Source organism: Protomyctophum parallelum, assembly GCF_964188405.1.
Source record: "Protomyctophum parallelum genome assembly, chromosome: 6".
Taxonomy (NCBI): Eukaryota; Metazoa; Chordata; class Actinopteri; order Myctophiformes; family Myctophidae; genus Protomyctophum; species Protomyctophum parallelum.
The window spans coordinates 16,799,353-16,827,242 of record NC_139701.1 but is presented as its reverse complement, the minus strand read 5'-3'; the positions used below and the strand labels follow the sequence as shown (position 1 = coordinate 16,827,242).

General features: G+C 44.4%; 1 protein-coding gene across 1 annotated transcript in view; it reads right to left on the bottom strand.

The window, feature by feature from the left end:
* The window catches only part of obscna (obscurin, cytoskeletal calmodulin and titin-interacting RhoGEF a), a 62,770-nt gene extending 35,208 nt beyond the window's left edge, over positions 1-27,562 (bottom strand). The window contains exons 1-26 of the mRNA XM_083766932.1: positions 27,432-27,562; positions 25,350-25,533; positions 24,943-25,209; positions 24,120-24,281; positions 22,775-22,879; positions 22,117-22,383; positions 21,029-21,298; positions 20,025-20,291; positions 19,182-19,445; positions 18,818-19,084; positions 16,482-16,751; positions 15,821-16,087; positions 14,873-15,139; positions 13,805-14,077; positions 12,731-12,994; positions 11,399-11,665; positions 10,029-10,295; positions 9,553-9,822; positions 9,081-9,347; positions 7,768-8,043; positions 7,259-7,525; positions 4,313-4,579; positions 3,102-3,368; positions 1,660-1,926; positions 870-1,136; positions 64-330 (exon numbers count right to left, since the gene is read on the bottom strand). Of these exons, the coding sequence (XP_083623058.1) occupies positions 64-330; positions 870-1,136; positions 1,660-1,926; positions 3,102-3,368; positions 4,313-4,579; positions 7,259-7,525; positions 7,768-8,043; positions 9,081-9,347; positions 9,553-9,822; positions 10,029-10,295; positions 11,399-11,665; positions 12,731-12,994; positions 13,805-14,077; positions 14,873-15,139; positions 15,821-16,087; positions 16,482-16,751; positions 18,818-19,084; positions 19,182-19,445; positions 20,025-20,291; positions 21,029-21,298; positions 22,117-22,383; positions 22,775-22,879; positions 24,120-24,281; positions 24,943-25,209; positions 25,350-25,416 (6,226 nt within the window). The 5' untranslated portion in view covers positions 25,417-25,533; positions 27,432-27,562. The remainder of the gene's footprint in view (positions 1-63; positions 331-869; positions 1,137-1,659; positions 1,927-3,101; positions 3,369-4,312; positions 4,580-7,258; positions 7,526-7,767; positions 8,044-9,080; positions 9,348-9,552; positions 9,823-10,028; positions 10,296-11,398; positions 11,666-12,730; positions 12,995-13,804; positions 14,078-14,872; positions 15,140-15,820; positions 16,088-16,481; positions 16,752-18,817; positions 19,085-19,181; positions 19,446-20,024; positions 20,292-21,028; positions 21,299-22,116; positions 22,384-22,774; positions 22,880-24,119; positions 24,282-24,942; positions 25,210-25,349; positions 25,534-27,431) is intronic.
* Between the last annotated feature and the right edge of the window lie 328 nt (positions 27,563-27,890).

Genomic DNA, 27,890 nt, shown 5'->3' with positions numbered 1-27,890 from the left:
AACGGCATCAAAATGACCAATTCCAGCACACAAGGCCTAGACCCACAGAGCCCACCCCCTTACGTGTGACAGTGATGCTGGCCGTAGTCTGTATATCATTAAAGACACAGCTGTAGACTCCGCTGTCCTCCACCAGGGCTTTCTTGATGGCCAGTTCCATGACGGCGTCTCTCTTTTTGATCAGGTATTTCAGGCCGTTCTTCAGCACCTCCTCTCCTTTCCTCCACTCCACAGTCAGACCGGGTTTAGACAGCTCACAGCTCATAGTCACACTGTTGTCTTCCTCCACCTTCTGGTTCCTCAACTTCACCTTGAATGTTATGGGTGGAGCTGAGAAGAGAATGGCCGCACGGAAGTGAGTGGAGAATTCAGCGATTGACTTACAGTATATTTGGCTGGGGTTCCAAATTTTAAATGGACTGGAGAAAGGGAAATCAGTGGGGCAGGCAGGGTGTTTGCAATTGCTTGTGTGTGTGTGTGACTGTGTGTGTGTGAGAGTGTGTGTGTGTGTGTGTGTGTGTGTGTGTGTGTGTGTGTGTGTGTGTGTGTGTGTGTGTGTGTGTGTGTGTGTGTGTGTGTGTGTGTGTGTGTGTCTATCTGAGAATTAGTGGATTTTAATGACATTCTAAACACTAGGCTGCCAGGAAGAGATAATTAACTTTTGTGTCCAAAAAGTCAGAGCTCAAGCTAAGGTCACAATCAAGGTTCAGATCAAAGTCACATACTGTAACTAGACGTGGATAGGTGATGTTTGATGTGCTGGATTCCATGCAGAGAATTAAACCAAGTGACATAATCCTTAGCCATCAGCAACCATCCAAGGTGTAACAAGATATATTGAGGTGGGGCAAGTTCTACTTTTATCTTACCCTGGACAGTGAGCTCTGCAGTTGACTGGCAGTCTTTGGTCTTACAGGTGTATTTCCCAGCATCGCTCTCCTCTACGCTGTTGATGACCAGTTTAGTGAGACGGCCCTCCTGCTTCATCTCATATTTGTCTCCAGGTTTGAGGACGACTCTGCCTCTCCTCCAGTCCACTGGGGCTCCAGGCTTGGAGAGCTCACAGCAGAACTCTCCTCTGTTGCCCTCCTTCGCCACCACACTTTCCACTTCTAGCTTGAATGTTATGGGAAGGGCTACAGAATACAAGATATATGTCACTGTACACGATGACTCAATACACTGTATCATCCTCAAATCAAGTCTATGAAACTTGAGATATTACATCGCTAAATCAACATCTGATATACATGAGTATGGTATATTGTATGGTATATTTGTGTTTACTTTGTTTTTATTCCTTTTTACAGGTTAATACAGACAGACAGGCGATTCAGTCAGTCTATTGTATGGTATATTTGGAGGTCAAAAGTGAACCATGCAGCTTATAGCCATGTTTAGGATGTCCTATTAATGAATGAATGAATGAATGAATTAATTAATTAAATTAATTCACTTATTAGATAGTAAGGTGTAGAGGGACAGTAAAGTGAGTTCAGAAAGAATGGAGGACAATGACATGCAAGAAATGGTGGGACTCGCATTCGAACTCGGGTCCTCACAAGCAGTATGCAGTAAGGGGGCAAGCCACCAGGAACCCCTTGGTTGTCCTATGTGTGTGTGTGTGTGTGTGTGTGTGTGTGTGTGCAAACAGTCTACCTCTAACTTTGATGTCAGCCGACGTCATAGCGGCGCCTACGCAGCAGCTGTACTCGCCGGCATCGTGCAGAACTATGTTCGTGATCATCATCTCAGACACCCTGCCCTCCTGTTTCATCTGGTATTTTTGTCCCTCTTTCAGCAGCAGTGAATCTTTCCTCCACTCCACTGGGACCCCAGACTTAGACAGCTCACAGCGTAAAGTCACACTGCCTTCCTCCACGGCCTCCTGGTTCTTCAGCTTCTGTTTGAATGTCACTGGGATGGCTGGAAGATGGTTACAAAGCAGGTAAGGTAAATGGTGCATTTATATAGCGCCTTTATCCAAGGCGCTTTACATAGATTGTGCATTACATTCACCCATTCCCACACACATTCATACACAGATGGCGGCGGAAACCATGCAAGGCACCAACCAGCACATCAGGAGCAATTAGGGGTTCAGTGTCTTGCTCAAGGACACTTCGACACTAACTCTGGAGGAGCCCGGGTTCGAACTACCATCCAGCCAGTTACTCTACCATCCAGCCACTCTACCCCTGAGCCACCGCCGTGTGAAACACTTTTGATAAGGCTCCTCTGACTTACAGTACAATAACAAAATTAAAACACATCCAGACTTCTGCAAAGCGTTTCAGAGTATGTGGTCAGACTCGGCCTGCCAATCAGGACTAGGTGAGGTCGCGCAAAGGTCCCCATAGCCAACAGCAGCGATCATAAGCCAGGTTTCACCGGGCAAAAACTAAAGTGATACAGTATGTTCTTCTTAACCTAAAAAGCAGTCTGCATAGGCTACTATACAGAAGCAATGTGATCCAATATAGCACAGCATGGGCTGAACTGTTTCGCGCTCTTTTCATCTTGCCCTAAAAAGTAGTGGTTATTGGCCCGATTTCCCAAAGGACACATGGTGTAAGAGGTATGGTGTAGCACATGTTCAGATGCCCTCTAGGCCGCACACAGAAGCCTGTGAACATAGACATTCCGTGCACAGATGTGCCACGCAATGGTAGGCCTCAGGTCTGAAATTTAATTTAATAATATTTGGACTGCTGACAGTAGGCTCTCTAACTATCTATCTATCTATCTATATATCTATATATATATATATATATATATATATATATATCTATATATATATATATTAGAGTAAAGAGAGCCTACTGTCAGCTGTCCAGCAGTCCAATTATTATTGAATTAAATTTCAGAATGGTAGACCTGAGTCCTACCATACCATTGTGTGCCATTACGTGGCACATCTATGCACGGAATGTCTATGTTCACAGGCTTCTGTGTGCGGCCTAGAGGGCATCTGAGCATGTCCTACACCATACCTCTTACACCATGTGTCCTTTGGGAAACCGGGCCATTATCCTTGGTAGTCAGGCAAGAAACTGTGAAACTTTGAGCAGTAGTTTGCAGTAGACTTCCATCAGACCTACCAGTGATGACGATGGTGGCGGTGCTTTTCAGGTCCTCACACACACAGCTATAGATGCCACTGTCCTCAGGCAGGCCCTTTCTGATCAACATCTCCACAGTGGCTCCAATCTGTCTGATCTGGTACTTCTCTCCGTTGGTCAGGACGTTTTCTCCATTCTTCCACTGTACCGGCAGCCCAGGTTTAGAGAGCTCACAGCACAGCGCTACACCGTTGCCCTCCTCCACCTGAACGTTTTTCAGCTCTTGAATGAACATGACAGGACGCTCTAGAGAACATCATAGGAAAGGCGTTAACCACTATAGCCCTATATATACTGTCATACAGCACAAATAATAGAGAGCCATAGATCTAGCTATAGATCATACTGTGGATCGTTTTCACACTTTCTGTCAGTTTCTGATAATATTCACATCTTGATTGCTCATTCTTGTTTGAATGAACAAATGCCCATGCAATAACTAATTATGAGGATATGAGATAGGGGTGAGAAGTTCAGCCATCCGTGAGAGTAGAACTGCTGCTCCATGACTTGGAAAGGAATCAGCTTAGGTGGTTCAGGCATCTAGTATGGATGCCTCCCGGGCTTCTCGCTATGGAGGAGGTCCTCGCTGCACATCCCACTGGGAAGAGACCCCTTGGCAGACCAAGGACCAGATGGGGGGGATTATGTCTCCACACTGGCCTGGGAAGGCCTTGGGATCCTCCAGGAGGAAGTTGCTAATGTTTGCTCTGGAAAGGGAAGACTGGAAATCTCTGTTGGAACTTTTACCCCTGTGACCCAAGTCCGGATAAGCGGTTGAAGATGGATGAATGGATGGATGTGTATACACATACTGTAGAGTGTAGATAGTAGATAACTGCTTTATTTCTGTTGTTCTGCAATGCCAGTCTATATGATTTTGCCCTTTTGTCCAAGTATGTCTGTTCATCTAACACTTTGATCTAAACAAGATCATTTTGAAATCTACAAGCTGGATTGCCATGGAATGCCACGACATGCACCGTACATGATCCCCATGATGCTGAATAATACTGGCATGATAGCAGTGCTTCTAGTATTGTTGAATCAATAATTCCCACTGAAATGGGCTCTAATGTAATGTTATACTACAACTCATTCCCCTTTCATCTAAGTCTAAAGGTGTCTAGGAAACTAGATTCTGTGTATTGGACAGAACAAGCAGTTAGACGGATGTATATTGTACGCACCATTTACGATGACACTGGCAGTCGTCTCCTGCTCTCCACAAACACAAGAGTACTGTCCAATGTCCTCCAGGCTGACGTCCACAATCTTCATCTCCACCTGCAGGTCTTTCTTCCTCATCTGGTACTTGTCTCCGTGCTTCAGCAGCTCCCTTCCTCTTCTCCACTCCACCGAGGAGGCGGGTTTGTTCAGCTCACAGCGCAGGAAGATGCTGTTGCCCTCAGTCACTTCCTGGTTGACCAGTGGGAGTTTGAAACTGGGAGGCAAGCCTGCATGAGGAGAGCCAAGAACTTCAGTGAATGGTTCCAAGTGGAGCAATGCCTCCGGTGACGTCATTCAGCAGCGGTCCAACACTACGGCATGAAAACAACTACCACAGCTGCTGTCATATTGTGACAATGTAACGTTAATAAAACATAATTTTGATTCAATTATTTTATTTAATTAAGGGTGGCTGGCATCTCCTTTAGAGACTCGGAGTAGTGTCGCTGCTTCGTTGCTTGGAAAGGAGCCATCTTAGGTGGTTCGGGCATCTAGTACGGATGCCCCCCTCACAAGTCCTCACAAGTCCTCACATGTCCCACTGCATGGGAGGAGACCCAGAGGCACACCAAGGACAAGATGGGGATTATATCTCCACACTGGCCTGGAAACGCATGGAGTGTGGGGGTCTCTGCTGAAACTGTTGCCCCCGCCTCCGGATAAGTGGTTGAAGATGGATGGATGGATGGATGGATGGATGGAAATGCAGTGTTGTGTAGGGGCAGTGTTTAGAAAAAGATTCAATAAGAATAGTTTAGTTGAAACAAAACTAAGATGAAAGTGAAGGAGGTTGCAGACAACTAGAATGTCCACTGTGACACACGTGTCAAAATGAGTACAAATGAGACATAATAATTCACATTACATATCGTCACCTTATTAAACTAATTGCCTAAGTCATTTTTTCAAGGTTTTCAGACACAAAAAACTGTGCCAAATGTAGAATATATTATATTTCTTAATTATTTAAATTAAAAAAATATGAAAAAATATGACTATTGACATACAAATAAAGGTGTATGTCAATCATGTAACATGTAAGGATAAAATGACTTAGGCCAATATCTGAACATGCCATTTTAACTTAGGCAATTATTATAAACCTTATTTAGGCCAAATTACTTCTGCAGTAAGTGACTTAGGCAAAATGTTTTTATTACAATTATTTTTAATAGACCATCTGTCAGCCACAGAGTGTTTAAAATAATATCAGAGCACAAAGACATATGGGAGTGAATGGGAGGTACTGAGAAATATAAGCGAGAAATATGTGCGAGAAATATGTGCGAGAAATATAAGCGAGAAATATGTGCCAAAACTAGAAAGTGCAATTCTGGGAAATTGGAAGTGTGGTTGCACTGACGTGAGTCACAAAGCATAGGGGCCCGAGTTCCGTCTTACCGTTTGTATTCTATATTGTGAAGTCATGTAAAGCATGACAACAGTGACAACAGTGTGTGAAGCATATGACAGTGAGGGGGGCTATTATGATATCAGGAAGCTCCATGAATGCAACAATCCCTGGATATTTATTTAAGCTACATAATAGTGCAGATTACTTGCTAAACATTTCAAAGTACTTCCTTAGGCATCCTTTAAGAATGCTAGTTTAAAACACATCAATCTGCAACCATGATGTACTACTAATGCCTTTCTTCTCTTATACTGACTCACAGTTTAATGTGGTTATAACATAGTAATCCAGAGAAATCCTTGGAATGACAGGATTTGATACAAGCAGCGTTCGGTAACCATAGCAATAACCCTGTCAAAGCAATGTGAAGAACACTTTAAGTATACAGTAGCTCTGCGTGCTCACATACATTTATAAGCAATAGATTGACACATGACATTATGTCATACTGGTGAACTGGATGTTTTATATTAGCTCACACCAGGCCTCTTTAATTAACCCATTTTGAGCGGGAACCCCTTTTGGTGTTTTAAACATTATGTTATAATTTAGCTATTGAGAAATAGCAGATTGGCGGGCTACGAGCTTGTAGGTCTGCTATTTTTGAAAATCGTAAAAATGTGGCGCAAATCTTTGAATATTTATTCTTTTATAGTTAATGTTTTAAAATCAGGTCTAAATGGGTTAAACTTTAACCCATTTAGACCTGATTTTAAAACAGAGAAAGTCAAAGGTAGGAACCTTTAACCGTTAAAGGTTCCTACCTTTGACTTTCTCTGATATTCTGGGACATTATGACAACAGCCAACTCTCAGTCTTTTTTTCTCTCCCCAAATGAGCCAATCCCCCTATGTGTACTTCCCACTCCATGGAGAACTCATCCAAGCTGGTGGCAATACTGCCAGGAAGCTAACCCACGCCTCTGCAGTGGTCCATGTGCAGTGGTCCATGAGTGTTTTACCTGATGTTTGATTTGTTTAGCTTTTTTGATCCCATTCTGGGCGGGAACCCCTATTGGTATCTTACCCCCTCAGGCCGGGAACCCATATTTTGGTTCTGTACAGTATGTACAGTATTCAAAAATGTCAATTTTTTGATGCTGCTGTATAAATATTTTTTAGTTTTTCAGAAACCTTCAGAAACCAGGATTTAGAGGCGTTTTTAGAATCGGCCTTAGGCCTAAATGGGTTATATATATATGATTTTGAATGATCTTTGTTTGAGACAGCTCTAGCTTAGAAAAGATATGTTATTTTACTGACTGTCATTATCTAAATAAATACCCCAAATATGTATAATTGTTCTACATTAAATTAGATGTATCTTTCTACCAGGGATCTATAGTGGAGAGTAAACCCATGTGAATATGCGTAACATTAAGAAACATATTAGATATCAGGCTTCATACAGATTTCGGTTTACACTTTAAATACTATATAGTCAATCAAAAAAATGCAACCTTTCTGTATTCAATTAGTTAAATTAATCTTACCCTGGACAGTGAGCTCTGCAGTTGACTGGCAGTCTTTGGTCTTGCAGGTGTATTTCCCAGCATCGCTCTCCTCTACGCTGTTGATGACCAGTTTAGTGAGACGGCCCTCCTGCTTCATCTCATATTTATGTCCAGGTGTGAGAACGACTCTGCCTCTCCTCCAGTCCACTGGGGCTCCGGGCTTGGAGAGCTCACAGCAGAACTCTCCTTTGTGGCCCTCCTTCACCGACAGGTGCTGAAGCTCTCGTTTAAATATTACGGGAGGTGCTGTAGAATCATATAGTCATAGATTTTTTTTATTATGTATATTTTTTTAATGTGATACACCAATAGTGAAATGTTTTGGACCCCAGGAAGACTAGTTGTCATTAAGGCGGCAGCTAATGCAGACCCATATAATAAACAAATAAACAGACAGTGGATTAGACGTTTTGGGTGAAACAGTATACTGTATATTTTTGCAGTTCCATATAAGTACATTTTTTTTACAGTTTTTTCATCAAACTCACATGTCACTTTGACATCACCACTGGTCTTCTCGTCTCCTGTTACACAGCTGTACTTTCCTGCGTCTTCTGGTTGGACATTCAGAATGGTCAGCTCAGCCACCTTTCCTTCTAACTTCATCTGATATTTCCCTATAGAAACCTGCTCGGTCAACGTCTGCTCCCCTTTACGCCACTCCATGGAGACTCCCTTCTTGGACAGCTCACAGTGCAGGGTCACGCTGCCGCCTTCTAGGGCCTCGTGGCTCTTCAGGCTCACTTTGAAGGTGGCAGGAACAGCTGAGGAACCAAATTTATGTTAGACAGGCCAAGAGGAGCGCATGGTGAAGAGGCTGGGAAACAAACAACCCAAAATTACAACCCTTTTCCAAACAGATTAGCTGAGAGATACCTAATACAACCATAGACTGTAAAAAATATGGACAAAGCGTTCCCCGGGTCTAACATGGACGTAAAATGAAGCCTGTTATTCCTGCACTGTAAGTCGCCATCTTTCTAGATCCGTTTGGGCCCAGCTGGCCATTGGCTGGCTCCGTTTGGGCCCAGCTGGCCATTGGCTGCCCAGACAACGAGGGGGGACTTCCCCCCTTCTTCTCCGTTGGTTTTTATTTTGACTCGAGTGGGTGGGGACTCCCGATCATAGACTGTAACGGTAGCCACGCCCCTCAGAACATACGCGACTTTATGGTCATTTATTTTATAAATGGGACCATAATTTTCCAAAAAGAATATTATGACATTAGAAATGAGACTTTAAACTAGTGACTGGAAGCAGAAAGTATTCATGACCATGTTTATTAAGGTAATACAGTCTAGGTGAAGTTGGGCCCAAATACATGGACTTCTATGGGGCTATGGGGTTTTTTGGGTCCAGTGACAGCGCCACAACAGGCCATTATATAAACTTTCAGGAGTTTCAGGCTTCACAAAATATCTGTCTGACTGCCCCCCTGAATACAACACCAATAATCATATGGGCACACCTATAGATAATCGGATAGTGTTGCTGTCTTTCTCCCTCCCATATTCAATCTACAGATACTATCTCCTCCTTGTAGACAGCCAGAAAATCAGATAGACAGACAGATATCCCTACACACACACACACACACACACACACACACACACACACACACACACACACACACACACACACACACACACACACACACACACACACACACACACACACACACACACACACACACACACACACACACACACACACACACACACACACACACACACACACACACACACACACACAGTACCAGAACTCCACTAGGAACCTCAGTGAGTGAGTGTCCACCACCTACCAACGACATTGACCGTGGACTTGGTCCTTTGCTCTCTACAAACACAGGTGTAGATCCCGCTGTCCTCTGGTACAGCGTCTCTGATGATGAGCTCCACCACCGCTTCCCTCTGTTTAATCTGGTACTTCTCTCCGTTCCCTAGGAGCTCTCCTCCCAGCCTCCACTCCACCGGGACTCCTGCTTTAGAGATCTCACAGTGCAGAGCGATGTTATTCCCCTCCTCGATCTGAATATTCTGCAGTTTTAGCTTGAAGGTGATGGGGAGGACTGAAAGACACAAAGATAACCAAAGTTTAACTTTCGACTGTTACAGTATATAAAAAATAACATTAATTGTTTTATATTTCAGAAATGTTTCTGGAAATGTTATAATTATGAACATCTTGACTGAACTGGATATTAGAAACACTGATTTACAGTGTTACAACAGTAGCAATCTTTATCAAATAAACACAAATAATTATATTCCTACCATTCACAGTCAAAGTAGCTGTGGTCTCTATGCTTCCACAGATGCATGTGTAGATATCGCTGTCCTCAGGCATCACTTCAAGGATCTTCAGCTCAATCAGCATGTCTCTTTGGCGCATGTGGTACTTCTCTCCATTCATAATCAGCTCATTTCCTCCCCTCCTCCACTCGACTGTGTACCCAGGTTTAGAGAGCTCACAGCGTAGCGTGGCACTGTTGCCTTCCTCGATAAGAATGTTCCTGAGCTTCTGTTTGAAGATGACTGGCAGAGCTGAGGAGTAAAGGGAGAAAGTCGGGGCCCCACACTGAAAACCACTGACCAAATTGGAGAATGTTTATTTTCTTCTGCAGATCACCAGCCACTTCTCACAATAAAGAAATTGGCTGAAAGTTGTAACTTGTATCTAATCTAATCTATTACTTACATGGTTGGCTAACTTGCTTGGCTCCAATCAAAGAAATAAATGCATTTCTTACCAGTGACAGTTACAGTAGCAGACGTCTTCTGATCAGCACACAAACAGCTGAAGACTCCACTGTCCTCAGGTACAGCCTTCCAGATGAGGAGGTCCAGGGTGGTCTCTCTTTTTCTTATCTGGTACTTGACACAGTTTTTCAGAAACTCGTCCCCCTTCCTCCATTCTACTGGTATTCCAGGTTTAGACAGCTCACAGCGCAGCGTGACACTGTTGCCCTCCTCTGTCTGTACATTCTTCAGCTGTTGTCTGAATGTGATAGGTATTGCTGGAGAAAAAGAGGCAATCATTTATGAATGGAACACATTTCCATGTATTAGTCATAGTGGTGGCATCTCGATAACATTCACATCTACAGTACAAAACCAATGGTCTCTGTAGCCAGCTGTGGCTGTCTATAGTTTACTTCCACCACCCACTCTTTCTGACGTCAATGGAAGAAGTACAGGCTGATATTCAACTGTATATAGCTGTGCGCCACAGATTAACCAGACAAAACCATGAGTCATATTTTCAACCAGGGCTGGACAGGGTTCTGTACTTGGTCCCCTCCTTTCCCCCTCTACACCAAATCTCCTCACCGGCGTGTTGTGACATGTTGTGAGCTTGTAGGTTGCCTATTTTCACAGAGAGTTCATCTGTTTTATTATCATCTTTTATGACATGCCCAGAATAGGGAGGCTATAGGTTATTGTGGTTAATGTGGGAACAGTGTGAGTGTGACAGGCTCTCTTTTTTTTTTATATAATTTTTATCCCACGATTTTGTAACCCATTTTTCACCCCTGTGTCAATTATCTAATGTGATCCTGGGCTCTACACACCCTCCGCCAACCTGGGGAGAGCAACGGACTCATGCTTCCTTCATGCCTGAGTGTCCAAGTTGCTCCTTTACACCTGACAGGGGGGAGTTTCCCTGGTTGGACGTAGCGCGTGGAAGGAACACGTTATTCCAACCAGTTCCATTCCCCCCCATCAGGCGCCCCGGCTGGCCAGGGGGAGGCAGTTTAGAGACCAGGATTACTGCATGTTTTTGTGAGGGTACCTACCCTAGGGGACACGGGGACAACATGCAAACTCCACACAGAAAGGCCCTTTCGCCAACACCGCCTCGGGTATGGGCACTGATGACGCGGAGGAGGAAACACGCCGCCAGCACCCACAGCGCCCCGAGCGGGAATCGAACCCAGGACCTTCTAGCTGTGAGGCGACAGCACTACCAACTGTGCCACCGTGCCCCTGTGTGACAGGCTCTCTGAGCGGAAATATTTCACATTTCAACGTGAAAGGTAACAAAGTGGTTAGAGTTAATGGACAATTGACCTTATCCAACAACATGTTCTTCATTGTTTATTAAATCGGTGCTCTTTACCTGTGACGTTGAGGTGTGCACAGGTCCTGTGGTCTCTGCAGTGGCAGCTGTACTCTCCCGTATCCTCGGGCTTCAGGGCTGTGATGGTCAGAGTGATGGTCGTCTTCCTCTGTTTCATCACATGCTTTTCTCCAGACCTGAGGTTCTCCAGACCCTTCCTCCAGTGGTACAGGACTCCTGGTAGAGAGTACTCACAGGTCAGGGTCACACTCTCCCCCTCCCTGGCCTCCACCGGCTTCAGAGGCTGCGTGAACTCTGCTGGGATGGCTGCAGAAAGACAAATTAAAATGGAGAAAGAATATTTCTAATATTAATTATAAGACCTGGCTTGTAATTGAGTAGAGTTTGGCACTTAAACCCTCTAGACTTATAGTTCATTCCAGCCACTACAGCCGTAGTCACGGTCACATTCACACCAGAGAGCTTTGCTGCGATTAAAACAAATTCTGCTGCGCATTGTCAGAAAGTGCACTTCGTTTGGCAGGTGTGAAGGCTCTTTCGAATCCTAATGCGTATCAAAGAACCGCATTCTACTCCGAGCAAAAATGGGGGTTTCGCTTCGCTTCCAATCGCACTTGATTACGATTCGGTGCAGGTGTGAATGCAATCCGCAGTAAATAAAGGAAATGAAGCAAACAATGTGGCGGGTGAGGAACTGAACACAGTTGGAGACGGAGAAGGCATATTTTACGCAGCGCAAAGATATCCCGTTACCGTGGATAGACGTGGTCGAATGAGGAGACTGAAGCCCTGATCGAAATGAGTACATTCAATTGCTTAAGGAAACACATAAAAACACTGCAGTGTATTATAGCCTACAGAATATTCTGTCTGTCTGTGCTGTCACTGTGTGGGGACTGGGGAGTAGGGACTTTCATCCCTTTTCATCTCATCATGTGTCGATGCCATTTAACACACAGCACTACCCCTACTAAAAGCCCACATATAAAAGAATGGAGCAAACATCAGAATGGTATTTTATCATAGGCTGTATATATTCTTTTTGTTCATGCACATTTTGTTCTATTTTCCTCATGCATTCACAGTGGCTTTATCAGATTGATTGATTATTGATTGATTGATTGACTATACAGACTGTACAACATACAGCAAATATAATTATGCAAGAAATGCTAAATGGCCTGAGTGATTGTCTATTGTGGTCTTATGTATTCAATTCATAATCAGGGCATACAAGACATACAATACAATACAAATCATCATCAATACCAGGAGCAATACAAGGTATATTTACAGAAAACAGTGGAGTTGTATGGTGAATATCACGTTTATGATGCTGAGTGAAGTGCTATAGCGGGAGGGAACCATTACCTTTGACTGTTACCACAGACCTGGTGGTAACAGATCCAGCACTGCACTCATACACCCCTGCGTCGTTGTTGCAGACCTCCTTGATGGTCAGTCTGGCCTCACAGCCTGAACGACTGGCAAAGTACTTGGAGGAGTTCCACATCAGGCAGCCATCTTTGTACCACAGGATGTGACATGGCTTGGAAGTCTCACAGGACAATACCAAACCACCTCCCTCAATGGCCTCACAGTCCTCCAGAGCCTTGATGATGGTGGGACGTCTCTCTACAAATATGAAGAGAAAGTTAAGTCAAGGTCAAATCCAATTTATTTCAATTAATTATGAAGATTGGTGTGCTATATAGAGCAACAAAGTATAATGGAATTCAGCACATAACTTATGCAAATTTAATGTGGGTCCATCGGTTCGTCTATCAGAAACCGTCAATAAGCTTTAGTCTGTCCGCCCGCCAAAACCATAGCCTACGTGAGAAAAATCCATGTTTTGATCTGATCGGGTCGATAGCGGTCTCCCGTTAGCATCCCAGTGTAAAGTGTGACACTGGACGGCGCCATTTTAAGATGCGCGTGCATCCACTTGCACTCTACTGTATGTGCTGCTTTCAATGGCCTTTATCGCCAAATCGGCACAATGAATGTAGTTTCTGGTCAAAACAAGGTTTTTCAACGGCCGACAGCCGGCGTTGTAATACTCGCGGACGGGTTTTTTCTGCACGCAGCAAGAGAACAACAACCGGTTAAGACACCACATACACCATTACCAAATATCCGTAACATCCGGTTACGGATATTTGGTTCTTCAAAATAAGGGTTGAAAGTGGAAAACCACGATAAATAAATACATTAATCCTGATGGGGGTTAATTCCAGTAATTTGTTTTATTTCACTTTTGTTGTTCACAAATTAAAATAAATGTTAATCCTTTAGTGAGAGTGTGGGGCTCTACGGATGGAAATGTCGGACCAGGTCGGCTCAAACCGCTTTGATCCGACTGGGTGTAAGAAAGCAGAAAGAGGACATGGGAGATGCTAGTGGTTCTTTTAGACTCTTTCTTGAGACAGTACAAAGCCTTACCTCTAACCAGCAACGAGGCATACGATCTCCTATCCCCAGCCTCAAAGACCACAGTTCCGGTGTCTTTGCGGGCCAGCTGTCTGAAGGTGAGGGTGTTGTAACCCCCTGGCACTATCTGGATCTCATTGAGGTCGTTGGTGTAGAGCAGGGTCTCATCCAAGTACCACTTGGCCTCAGTGTAGTCGCTCGGACAAATGCGACACCTGAACATGACCGTGTCGCCCTCAAGACACTCAACATCCTCCAATTCATCCATGATCAGCACTCTCTGGCCTGAGGCGCGCACACACACACACACACACACACACACACACACAAGTTACCTTGCCGTGATGCAACAACAAATGTGGACAAGACATCCCAAATAACGGGCTCTACGCACACGCACACACACCATTTTGGAAATAAAATGGGCCCCTTCCCTACTTCCTTCACGGCTGCAGATCACTGCGTTTAAACTTAAAGAACGGTTCAAACGCGATCTGGCGCCTGGAGCTCCTCTTCTCCTCTGTGTAGGCCTACACACTGTTTGTTTGGGAGAACCCTCCCGTGTGTCACTTCCTCCCCTTAGTAAACTTGGGTGGTGGCATCAATCAGTCATTGACACCTACCAATCACCCTAGTACCAGACCCGTTACCTTTCACATAGAAATAGGAAAGAATAAGACTCTCACAACGCTCATGTTACATATCACACGTATATAAATAACATGCACAGAAAATAAAGCAGAATGACATTAATAATGTGCTTTTGTCACATCTGTTCCATTCTGGTCAAACAGAGTCATGGTGCTGCTATTGTGTATGTTGGCTCACTGGAAACACACTGCTACACCAGTGCGTCTCAAAGTGTCCTTGAGTGGGTTCCAAATGGCCCAGTATGGGTCTGTAACCATACGCCCCTAACTCTCAGAGTTATGGGGGTCCTTGAAATAAAAAGTAGGAAGTAGGGAAGGCGCCTGGAAGTAGGAAGAGTTATTCTGTGTGCATAGAGCCCATTGTTCTATTGACTACACTATACACATTGATAATACACATGGCTGAACACACCCTTTGCCATGGCCTCACCTTGCACAGTCAGTAGTGCGTGGCTCCGCATGGTGCCAACGTCACAGATGTAAACGTCTGAGTCAAACTTCTCCAGACTGATGATGGTCAGCGACAGCACCACACCTTTCTGCCTGAGGATGTATTTCCTACTGGACCTGAGCTCCACCATGCCCTTCAGCCATTTCACTCGCTTGGCTGGCCGCCTGGTCTCACACTCCAGGGTCACCATGCTCTTCTCCTCGGCCCCCGTGTCCCGCAGCTCACGTGCAAATGTGTGCTGGAGCTCTGTAAAGGGGTGAAGAAGTTATGAATAAATTGTTAATCAAGCGTTCTAGTTACCATTGTAGAATATTACTACTTATTAACAGTGGTATAAATCTTAGAGCTCAACAAATGCACCATTGTCACTTGTATTTCCCCCACACCGCATGTGCATGCATGCGGTATTACAATCACTCCTGTCCTGTCTATGTGTTTGTCTGTGGTTTGTGAAGAGGGAATCTTGGAAAAACAAGAAAGTGGCCGCACACGCCAATAGCCAGAGTGCCTATACTTTATAGGATGCAGCAGGTTAAGACATATGAATCCAACGTTTCGGCGGTTAAGCCTTCATCAGGGAATGAAAACTTGTGCATTAGCATCCTTGTGCACAGTGTCTGTGGTTCTTAACAGGCATAACCACAACCGTTCTGATGATTTGGATGAAACATTTTACTAAGGATCTGAATTCTCAAATAAGTGTTTAATTTGTGTACATTTCCACCAATTTCTAATGAAATGTATGAGTAGATGTTCAAACCTTTTGAAAGAACAAGAGTGATATTTAATATTTTCTTTTAGTGGAACGGTAACCAAAACTAAGATTGGTTACCCACATGGAGGGGAGCAGGCTTTTCCCACTTAAAGTTATCAGCATCTCTGAGTGCCAATTTCTTAGTTAGGTATTTTGTGTCTCCTATACTATACCTCTGATCTCGAGCTTGGCACGGGTGGCAATGCCATCGGCCTCACAGCAGTACTCTCCAGAGTCTCTGATGGTAGTGTTCTTGATCACCAGTCGCACCAGATTCTTCTCCACAGTGATTTCATACTTGGGGCTCTGTCTTATCGGGTGGCCATTCTTCAACCAGCATATGATGGCCTCCGGTTTGGTGATCTCACAGCTCAGCTCTGTGTCCTCGCCCGGCACGCCCTTGACATTCAGCAGCTCTCTGAACACATGCACCGGCTTCTCTGGAAAGATTCACATAGACAGCGGTTCTCAGTTTGCTATGCCTTAGAGGCCACGGACCCCCATTTCATAAAATGCTTGTGGGACCATAATCACTACACTGTAAAATCCTCAGTGTTCATTTAACTCTGAGAGTGTACAAAAGGAACCAAAGGGTTCTTTTGGTTCCATTGGTACACCCTCTGAGTTACAGATACAGATACTGTTAATATTTTTTTATTTCTATCAATCATTTAACAGGGGACCCCCTAGATTAAGCTCGTGGACCTAACTAGTGGCGATAAGCCAAAGCCATACAGACAATAGACAGCAGCACCACAACCTCCCAAATACACAGTAACCGTCATCTGCATACCTTGGAAAGGATTTCTTCACTCTTGAGAGAGACCCATTTACCTTTAACAAACAGCATAGTCCTACAGCTCAGGTCGCTGATGGTGAAGAGCACATCCCCAGCATCAGACAGGATGGCATCTCTGATGGTCATTTTGAACAGGCGTCCATTACGTACAACCTGGATACGGCTGTTACTGACCACCAGCTGACCATTGATGCTCCAGACAGGCTCGTCGATAATATCATGAGAGAGGAGGCACTCGAAAGAGCAGTTCTCTCCTTCCAGGACAGAGTCTGTCTTCATACGCTGGGTGATGACGATGTGCAGGTCTGCAGAGTTATGTATAGAAGTTTCATACATGTTCAGCGTCATTAAAGTGTTGCACTTACAACTAGCTACAGTACTGTAGGTTCCCTCTGTCCTTTATTAAATTATAGGATATATATTTCCCTACACATAATGGCTGTCCAGTGTACGATAACTATACGATAAATAAATATATTGATTTAAAAATGAAGATTCCTAACCCTAACTAAAGTGAATGACAGTCTACACCACAGCTATAAGGAAAACGTCAGTGGTGAACAATATCTTTGGATCACTTTCTGAACAAGAGACTCTGACACTGACAGCCAATCAATATCCATCTGAATTTACAGGGCGTCACGTTCAACACATTACTCATGTTCAACATTTTTACGGAGCGTTATCGTTCAGCAGCGGCAGCACGGATGCTCACGTAATTATCGTTATCGCAGGAATTCCCTAAAGGATTATTCCCACAACTACGACGTCTATGTGCAGGGACGTGCACAGTGCACACTTAGGCTCAATCCCAATTCCCCCCTTCGTCCTGGCCCTTAGCCCTTGCCCTTGCTTATGCGCGTTCACGTGAGGGGGAAGGGTTATCTCAATTGTCTTTGGATCGAGGGGTAGGGCCGAGGGCGAGGGGTAGAATCCCCTTCGTTTGAAGGGATATCTCGACGGGACTTCAAACGGAGCAACATCACTGAGGGCTGAAAGGCGGACGAGGTAAGAAGCCTTTTATGTCCTTTATTATGGAAAAATATTATAATAACCAATATTATTTGAATGTATTAACAATCTGCATCGCCAAAAATATCGCAATCTCTAGCAAAGGTTAACGTTACCTCACGTGAACTAACGATATGATACAGCGTTGCATTCATACAACGTTACCCATTCATTTGGCGCCGCATCGGCGCTTTATTCTTTTTTATTTATCGCCGGTGATACAACTCGGATGCAAGCTAGCTTATTAGCAGGCATCAGTCCGACCCCCCAGACCACGATATGTCAACATTCTGCTGTTTTGGAGCTCTTAAAAGCCATGAAATACCTACTGTACCTAACTAATTAGCAATGGTGTTTTTTTCCCCAGGCAAACCAGCTACGGAACAGATTGCAAGCTGCTGTGCAGACTGTACATTGGATGGAGATGAATCACGATGGCATTTTCATTGATAGAAAATTACTCTGTTCTTAATGATATTAAAAACAATGAACAGTGACCACAGCCCCTTCTTTCTATACTGTAAATTGTTTTTCCTTTTTCTAACCCTGTATATATATCTGTACCCATGCTATACAAACTGTTAATACAATAATCAATTAATCAGGTACAACTGTTGAGCAGGTGTCAGAATGAGCTATATCTAGCTGAATTACATTCTGCATAGTGGGCTACCAACATGAGACAAAATTACAATATATTTATTTCATCATAACCACAGCAATGTTATATTTACGTTCCATTTCTACAGCTTAAATCAAATGGAAAGTAGTTTCCAAAGTGGGTTATGGGCTAAATGATAGTTTGTACACTCTCAGAGTTAATTAACATTGATTTTACAATATAAATTGGGGGTCCGAGACAGAAATGCCATCAAAGTTTGGGGACCACTGGCCTGTAGTGAGCTTGCAGATATCTACAATATCTATATACAAGGGACGTTCAATATTTAGGGACGTTCCAATTCCTAGGGGGATGATTTATCTCCCTACCCCTTGACACTCATTATGTAGGGACAAGGGGAAGGGGCAAGGGCTGAGGGGTAGGGTTAAAAAAGGAATTGGGATTGGGCCATAGACATCAAAGGGGGTTTCAGCCCCATGCCCTTTAACCCATCTGTAAAACAACTGCCCTTTCCAGAACACGAATACAGCATTTACTATGGTGAAATAAATGCAAATGCCACTCCTTCACATGCCATGCCGGAAGGAAGCAATTAGGACAATTGCTTTTTTTCCGAAGTCTCCTGAACTTGAACACAGTATTTTGCGTTGAACAAATTTGTTTAGAAATCCATGTCGTACTAAAGAGTGCTTGCGCCCCGAAAATAGCACGTCCCTGTCTATGTGTGCTTCTACCCACCATGTACAGTGACCTTGGCCTTGGTCTGACTAGTGCCCAGGTCGCAGGTGTACAGCCCAGCATCCTCCTTGCTCAGACAAGGGATGATGAGGGCCATGGAGTTGCCGTGGTGGAGCAGCTCAAGTTGGTCACTGGGGGTCAGGACTACACCATCTTTCCTCCAGATGGGGGTCACGGTGTCTTTAGAAGCCTCACACTGTAGACAGACCCTTCCTTGTTCTTCTCCTGCAGCGTCCTCCAGACATCTGAGGAACACTGCTGGGCGCTCTGGAGGTGAAAGATTAGTTAAATAACACTTCAATGGTTCATTGGTTCTCCATATAGAATAAATATAATGACAAATATATTTAAATTCAATAATGACCTTTGACCAGCAGCCTGGTTGTCTCATTGAGAAGGCCGGCCTTGAAGGTAACCCTGCTCTGCTGTGGACGTAGCCTCTTGATGGTGAGGCTGTGCATGGTGCCCATGTTCTGGATCCTGCTGCTGGAGCTGGCGTAGAGGCGCACGTTGTTGAGGAGCCACTCCACATTGGGCACCACGTAGTTCAGCTCACACGAGAATGTGGCGTTGGCGTTCTCTTCAACTTCCACCGCGTCAAGGTGCTTGACTAACTTCAACTGCCGTACTGAATAAAATGTGGACAATTTGGTTAATCTACTGTAAATTATGAACTATTAAATTATTGAACGTGCACGCACGCACGCACGCACACACACACACACACACACACATACTGTATTTATATAGGAACATCACGTTTCCCAACATAAACACAGAACGTTAAATATAGAATTTCAACATTTTGCGCTTTGTATTAATAAAATACACTACGGTGACATTCACACCAGAAAGCTTTGCTGGGATTAAAACGAATCCTGCTGCGCATTGTCAGAAAGTGCACTTCGTTTGGCAGGTGTGAAGGCCATAGAGTAAAGGCTCATTCGAATCCTAATGTGTATCAAAGAACTGCATTCTACTCCAGGCAAAAACGGGGGTTTCGCTTCGCTTCCAATCGCACTTGATTACGATTCGGTGCAGGTGTGAATGCAATCCACAGTAAATAAAGGAAATGATCCAAAAAATGTGGCGGGTGAGGAGCTGAACACAGTTGGAGACGGAGAAGGCATATTTTACGCAGCGCAAAGATGTCCCGTTACCGTGGATAGACGTGGTCGAATGAGGAGACTCTCAGCCATGCTCTCACCTTCTACCTTGACCTGTGCTGCACTCTGTGACCCTCCAGCCATGCAGCGATACTGTCCTCCATCCATCCCGGTCAGGCCGTGGATGGTCAGCTGTGCTCGCTTCCCCTCCCTCTTCATTCCATACTTGTTGGAGGTTTTCAACGCTGTGCGGCCTTTGAACCAGCGCACCACCCTCGGAGAGGGGGCGAACTCACAGGTCAGAGTCACAGAGCTGTTCTCCTTGGCCTCGGTGTCTTCCATGTGGTGGGCTACCTGAAGAGGGCGCTCTAGTGGTGGCACATACAACATGGAGAGAATGGGACACTTTTACGTGGTTTGACCAAACACGTGTTTGATTCAAGAGTGGTCAAACCACGTGACTTCCATTGGAAAAGCATTGGGGTGGCCATGAAACACAGGCAGAGCACAGAACAGTTGTTCTTTATGTGTGTACGAAGCCCACGAAGACATTCTGAAATTCTCTAGTCTAGAACAACTGGATATAGAGGGTATGCACGTGACGGAAGATACTGAATGACAAAAGAACGACTTTCTGGCCTTGACAGCCCATACATCCAAACAGAAAAGTCTTATCTGATTGCATTAAATGGCGTTAAACTCACTTTGCCACTCACTTTATGCATGCACATACCCTCTATTGACTGACATGAGAACTACATGATAGAAACAACCATTCAATATTCATATTTAAATACGGAATTCGACAAAAAGGTTGTTAACAGAGTTATGATCCATAAGCCCTTAAAAACAATTTGAACTATTGTAGTATGTTATACATTTGTTTAGCAGAGTAGCCTTGTCTAAAGACCAAAAGGCTTGATTTCCTTGGAAGAATCCAGGTAATAAAATTAGGTGCTCATCGGTTTCCTATAGTGGAGGGGGTGGGGGGAGTATCTGTAGCAGAGTAGCCCTGTCCTGAACGCCAGAAGAATAATATTTCCCTTGGTCAGGGGGAGATTAAAAGAGGAGTGAATGCAGCAGACTTCACACAGTGGGACCTCACCTTTGACTGTGAGCTGGCCAGTGGAGCGGCTCTTGCCAGTGGTGAAGACCACAGGGCCAGACATGGAGCTGTCTGTGGAGGTGAAGCAGAGGCTGTGGACGGTTCCCTCCCTGTCGAGTCTCACCAGCGAGCCGGGCGCCAGAACCTCCTCACTCAGGGTCCACTTGGGGGGTCTCCCTGTCCGCAGGCTGGTCTCCACCTCGAAGCGGGCCGGCTCAGGCTCCATCACCTCCACAGAACTCATCCCCCGCACTATGCAGATAGCCTGCTCTGCACGCACAGCCAGACAGCACACACATTACTACCGGTGACACAGAAAAATCAATCAATTAAAGATTGTGCCGTGATTTTTGTACTTTTTCTGTTTTGTCTACTATGGAGTTAACAGTACTAATAGACCCCCAGGTGTGGTTATATATTCAAATATGTATTCCCTGTGGATTTTTGGTTTCTTCCTGAAAGCTGATTGATTGAAGTTTTTTTATTTCACAGTATGCAGAAGGGGTACATTTCAAATGAAAGTATACAAATACAAAAACTGTTACTTTGTGGACGATCCATGATAAAGCATTACACTTGTTTACAACAGTGTCCACCATTTTCAATTCATCAGAACATTTAGTGACGTACAAATATACTGTACACTTCTATAAAAAAGGGGAAATCATCATCATATAAGGGAAAAAACATGTACAGTATGGGGAGAAAGGGGTGGAGGGAGCTCAGACTTAATTTACAGGAGCCAGTTTCGAATTCCAGACGTCCGTAGGTGCTCTTTGAGGGCGGTTTTGAAGGAATCAAGGGATTCACATGTGTCTTAATGGCTGTTTATAGGGAGTTCCAGATTTTTGTGACATATTGGAGCGAAATGAATGTAATCCCTGAAAGCCTTCGAGTCAAAAGGCCCAATCGAAATCATAACCCTAACTAATTAATATAGCTCTCAGAGCATATGTTATATTTGTACTGAAACAAATTTCTCAGGCCTGTGTATGTCACAATAAAACTTAGCTGAGTTGGACCTTGAACTAGAAATTCATCAAATGTAATGATTGATGGGTCAGTGGAAGAGAGTCAGAGCATCTCACCCTCCACCAGCAGCTGACAGGACGTTTTGTCATCTCCAGCGTCACAGGTGTAGGTGTCCTCGTCTGAGGAGCAGATGTCATCGATAGTCAGCTGCCTGTAGACATCCTGGCTGATTAGCTGGTACTTCCTATTTGGCAGGATCTCCTTCCGGTTCTTGTACCACTTGACCTGAGCATTGGGCCGCGACACAAGACACTCCAGCAGGCCCCGGTGGCGATACATGGCGATCTTGACTCTTAGAGGACGCGTTATTTGGACTGGGAGTTCTGGTGGGAGAAAAAGAACAGGGATTAAGGGAATGATACACAAATGATAAATTTTTGAGCAACACTGATCCGGTAAACATGGTCCAATGTCTTAGGACTGTTACTAAAGTACAACCTGATCCCTGCATGGACAGAATTGAGTAGATTCCATTTGCAGTCTGTTGTTTTGAGCATAAAAAACTAAATATTACTGCCCGCTTGCAATGTAGCCCGCTTGCAATGTAATTACAGCTACTGCAGTACAATCCACATACTTTAATGATAAAAACAACATTGTCAACATTGATCACATGCATCTTATCATAGTTACCATAGTAAACATACGTTTATATTTATTTCATGAGAGGATGCTAAATACAGGTTAAATGGGAGGTGACATTTTGTAACTCACCTGTTACTGTCAGAGTTGCATAGGACGAGACACGCTCTGCAGTGAATCTGATCTCTCCTGCATGCTCTGGCCTGACTGACTTAAAACTGAGTGTATGGGTTCTACCTGCAAACAAGTCAGAATGAAATGTATTTAGATTACCTTTAATAGTACAAGAACACGTATTCAGAGAAAACAAAATCTCCCCTTGCTGACGTCATCGAGTCTATATGATAAAAACAGAAAAAGGAAAATGACTATCTGTAAGGGTATCTAGATCAGTGGTTCTCAAAGTGGGGTCCAGGGACCCCCAGCCCTCGAAAGGGTTCCAGGGGCTCCCCAGCTAAATTAGTTAATATAGCATATAGCATAAATATTAGCATAAATATTAACAACTTTAAACTATATACTTGGTGATTTGAAAATAGCCAATTTAAATATTGGAGTGAAAAAAAAAAGCCCACAACACAAATCTTGTATGGGGGACCATGGCACAATATCGTTCCAGATGGGACCAAATACGGTACAGTACATTTCAATTTGTGGGTCCTTCCGATCACATTGCATTGTATGCCTTGACATGAAAATATCAGAGAACAGAGAACCACTGTTCTAGACCTTTAGTGCAGATAATTAACCCTTGCAGACATGCAGAGTGGCAGGTTCACACACTCACCCTCATGTCTGATCTTGATGTTGTCCCCGGTTCACACACTCACCCTCATGTCTGATCTTGATGTTGTCCCTGGTTCACACATTCACCCTCATGTCTGATCTTGATGTTGTCCCCGGTTCACACACTCACCCTCATGTCTGATCTTGATGTTGTCCCCGGTTCACCCACTCACCCTCATGTCTGATCTTGATGTTGTCCCCGGTTCACACACTCACCCTCATGTCTGATCTTGATGTTGTCCCCGGTTCACACACTCACCCTCATGTCTGATCTTGATGTTGTCCCCGGTTCACACACACTCACCCTCATGTCTGATCTTGATGTTGTCCCCGGTTCACACATTCACCCTCATGTCTGATCTTGATGTTGTCCCCGGTTCACACACTCACCCTCATGTCTGATCTTGATGTTGTCCCCGGTTCACACATTCACCCTCATGTCTGATCTTGATGTTGTCCCCGGTTCACACATTCACCCTCATGTCTGATCTTGATGTTGTCCCCGGTTCACACACTCACCCTCATGTCTGATCTTGATGTTGTCCCCGGTTCACACATTCACCCTCATGTCTGATCTTGATGTTGTCCCCGGTTCACACACTCACCCTCATGTCTGATCTTGATGTTGTCCCCGGTTCACACACTCACCCTCATGTCTGATCTTGATGTTGTCCCCGGTTCACACACTCACCCTCATGTCTGATCTTGATGTTGTCCCCGGTTCGGATCCTGCTCTCATCTCTGTACCAACGGCCGTCCACGTCCACCTGGTTGACCTCACAAAGAAAGGTCACCATTTGACGCTCCACTGTGTCAACATCCTCCAACTCCTTCTCTATGTGAATGTCTCTGGCTGACAGAGGATGGCAATGGGGACAGAGAAAACAACACCTCATCACATTGTGTCAGCTCTGTAAAAACATACTGGAATCAAACAGGATTATTATTATTATAATTTATATTTTTTGAGGGTCGCTAGACCCTCCAATACATGGCTTTTGAAGATTACGTCATAAGGCAGCCAAGTCTATGGGAAGTTTAATGTTTATTTAGAGCACTTATGATGTAAAATGTGTAAATCGTTTGCCAGTCAAGTCTATGGTCTGGACTTTAATGTTTGTTTAGGGCACTAAATGACAACGTAAGACGTCATATGGCCGATATCAATACATCTTGTAAGCAATTTTGTTTCATACAAGAAACAAGCCAGGATGGATAAAGGAAAGAAACAGTAAACAACTGTAAAACCAATGTGGTTAAAGCTTCAAAAAAAGGCACCCCTCACTTCACACAAGTGTGATTGTCTTTTCCTTTACTTCTACTTCTAATGCTGTTAAAGTTGCTTCGTACTGAGCTATTGTGTTGTCTTTTCTGCTCTCCTCCAGTCTGCATTGCAGTACTCTGACCACATGAGGATGATTAAAGCTGTAATAAGTTTAAGTTTCTACGTACTGTAGTCACACTGTTCCATACAAAACTGTGCTGTCACTTTCTCTTCTACAATACCAGCCTACCTGTGACCCTAAGTGTGGCCGACGTCTCTATGTCGTCGACTTGAAAAGAGAACAGGCCTGCGTCCCCTAAAGCCACCCTGCTCAGAGTGAGGCTGTGTCTCCTCCCGTGGCTGCGGATGCAGCAGTTGGGCCTGGACTTGAGCTGAACTCCATCCTTAGTCCACACGCCCTTCAGGTAGGCCACGCTGAGGGTGACCTCGAAGCAGCAGCTCTCACATTCAGTTACTGCCATGTTCTCCAAAGCGTGCACTACCTGCAGACGGTTCTCTGTAGGTAGGGGCACGAGCACATGTCATACAGTATTGAACACACACACACACACACACACACACATATACTATAGATTTTGAAGAAACAACTATTTTGCGTGCTTTGATAAAAGTGTATGCGTCGAGAACAGTGCTTACTTGCAGCAGCAACTATTCCTCCAGCTTTATTGTCTCCCATGGCTGGACAGGCTGGATTGTCTCCCATGGCTGGAAGGATGCGTGACCTCGCTCACTCCAGCCAATCCTCTTTCCTCTTTCCCCACCTGATTTGGGGGTCTCTTTTTGACCCCCTAATTTGTTGATCTCTAGGGTGATCCTAGGGCTAGGATTATAATATAATAAAACATAAATGTACCATTTTGAGAGCTCAACTTCAAGGAAGTACTGTATGATGTTTTTTCAGAAGTAGGCACGTAACCAGATTGACTCGGCTCAGCAATTCTGTGTGAGGGGCTGAGTGTTTTTTTTAAATGTATTCCACCAGGAGGACATAAGTTAATGCATGAGGAGAAACAACCCTCAGAGTTCCGCTCCCTGCTGAACAGGCAACATTTATAAGTTGCTAGTGCTATGACAGATAATGCCCTCCCCTACTGGCTTCCCACTCCTGAGCCTGGCCAATTGTGTTCTTTGGAGTGTCCGGCAAACCCCAATCTCCATGGTGGTGGGCAGATACTTTACCCCTGCACCAGCCCTTTAGCCTCGGTACCAGGCTTTCATTTTTGTTGGTGCAAAAATTGAAAGCCTGGAGGAACGCATTGGCCGCTCTGGTCTAAAAGTGGGAGTCAACCCTTCCGGGTGGGCGTCGCTCCAAATGATGTGACGTAGCACTGCACTAGGGGGGAGAGGAGGAGCCGGGGGTGACGGACAGATCGAAGAGATCCAATCAGGGCGTGCGCAAATCTGAGCCGCGACCCGCCCCTCTAGACCAGAAACCTAACACGTTAGTTCAGGCTAGACACCCTTTAATGTACTTGAAAATACTTTTCAAGATCCCTTTAATGCATAGAGACGTCATTCTCGAATGGGTGATCCCATTTCTGGCATGGATGTGCTCCTGAGTCTGTAATGAAGAACAGTAATCTCTGACACTTCACAGGGCTGGACTCAGCACCACTAATATAGACTCCGCTATGCTGGCATTTTCATCAGGGCTGAATGCATGGAGCTCAGCTGTGTGGCTCAGTTGTTAGCCTGTTGTTGCCTCACAGCGAGAAGCAGACAGGGTCCTTTCTGTGTGGAGTGTTCTTATGTTCATATGAGTTTGCTCCGGCTAGAGACATCCTCATAGCCTGACAAAGACATCTGGGTCAAAACAGCCATTTGAATATTATGCTTTGCATCAAAAATATGAGTAATATAGACTGTAATTACAGGCTATGTTCCCTGCCTCATCGTTTATTGTTAGGGACTTTCTGCCAGTGCCCTTGACCAAAGGCACTGGACCCTGTTGCCTGCCTACTGCTCCTAATATGATACGTACTGTAGACATGCAGACTAGGACTAATTTCGCCACAGGCATCAACAAAGTATAAAGGGTGATTCATAGTACTTAGTCACTGTTCTATAAGGTCGCAGCCCAACCCGTTGTGAGCTTGTAGACCAGATCACTATATCTGATGTGCGACACCTGCACGCAGGCAACTATAAGTGTATAACATGGCTTTAACTTAACTTATAGGTTCATGAGAAGCTTCAATCTCTGATCTGACAGACATCACGGTGATGTCATTAATAGTTGAAAAGGTTGACTCCTCCCACCACTGTTATCAGGGACAATATGTTTCCCGTGGAGGAGATATCCCAAAACATCGCTTCATTAGTAATTACATAGTCTGACATTGTACAGCAACGCTATACTCATAACAATGTCAAGTAGACGTCACTATTAAGAAGGCAGTAGAAAACCTTCTGAACAATTGACTTAACACTTATTTTTCTTTGTAACAATAGCAATAATAACGAATTAGTCATAGTTGAAAGGTCGCCAGAGTTGAGCAATGTCAAAGCAGCTGAAGTATACAGATTTATACCTGTGACTTTCATATAGACATTTTTCAATACAATTAGGATGTACAGTAAGCATCATGGTGCGTACATATTTTTCTAAAGCATTACACATTCCTGAGACAAAGTGCATAAAAGAGACGACAACAACAACAACAACAACAACAACATAATGACCAAAACAAACTAAACCCACTACCAACATGTACCCACCTTGAGCTTGGGACAGCAGAATTTTGGGAAAAATAAAGTCTCCTACATCTTCTTTCTCATAAATCCTTTAAGATTAACAACAAACTTTTGGCTAGAGGAGAGCATGCCCAGGTTAGCACGTTGTGTCCAAGTCCCCAAAGCAGACAGCCTGTTGTGCTTTCTCTTTTTTTTTGTCATGCTTTGGTGTTGAACAGCTGACATATCTCTCCTCACAGACTACACTCCGAAATAGCTTTGTGTCATTATGGGGGCCGAGAGAGCTTTGGTATCACTGCTGTGAGGAAACTCCTGGCCAGCATCAATAGAGCGACCACCTCCATTACAGTGCAGGGGACCATGCAGAGGACCATGTCTAGAAGTTGCATCTAAACCAGGTTTAGCTGATTGTGTTGAGTTGAGAAAGTGAGGGACATGTCTAGAATGTATATGTACACAACTGTGACATTTATAGTAGTCATA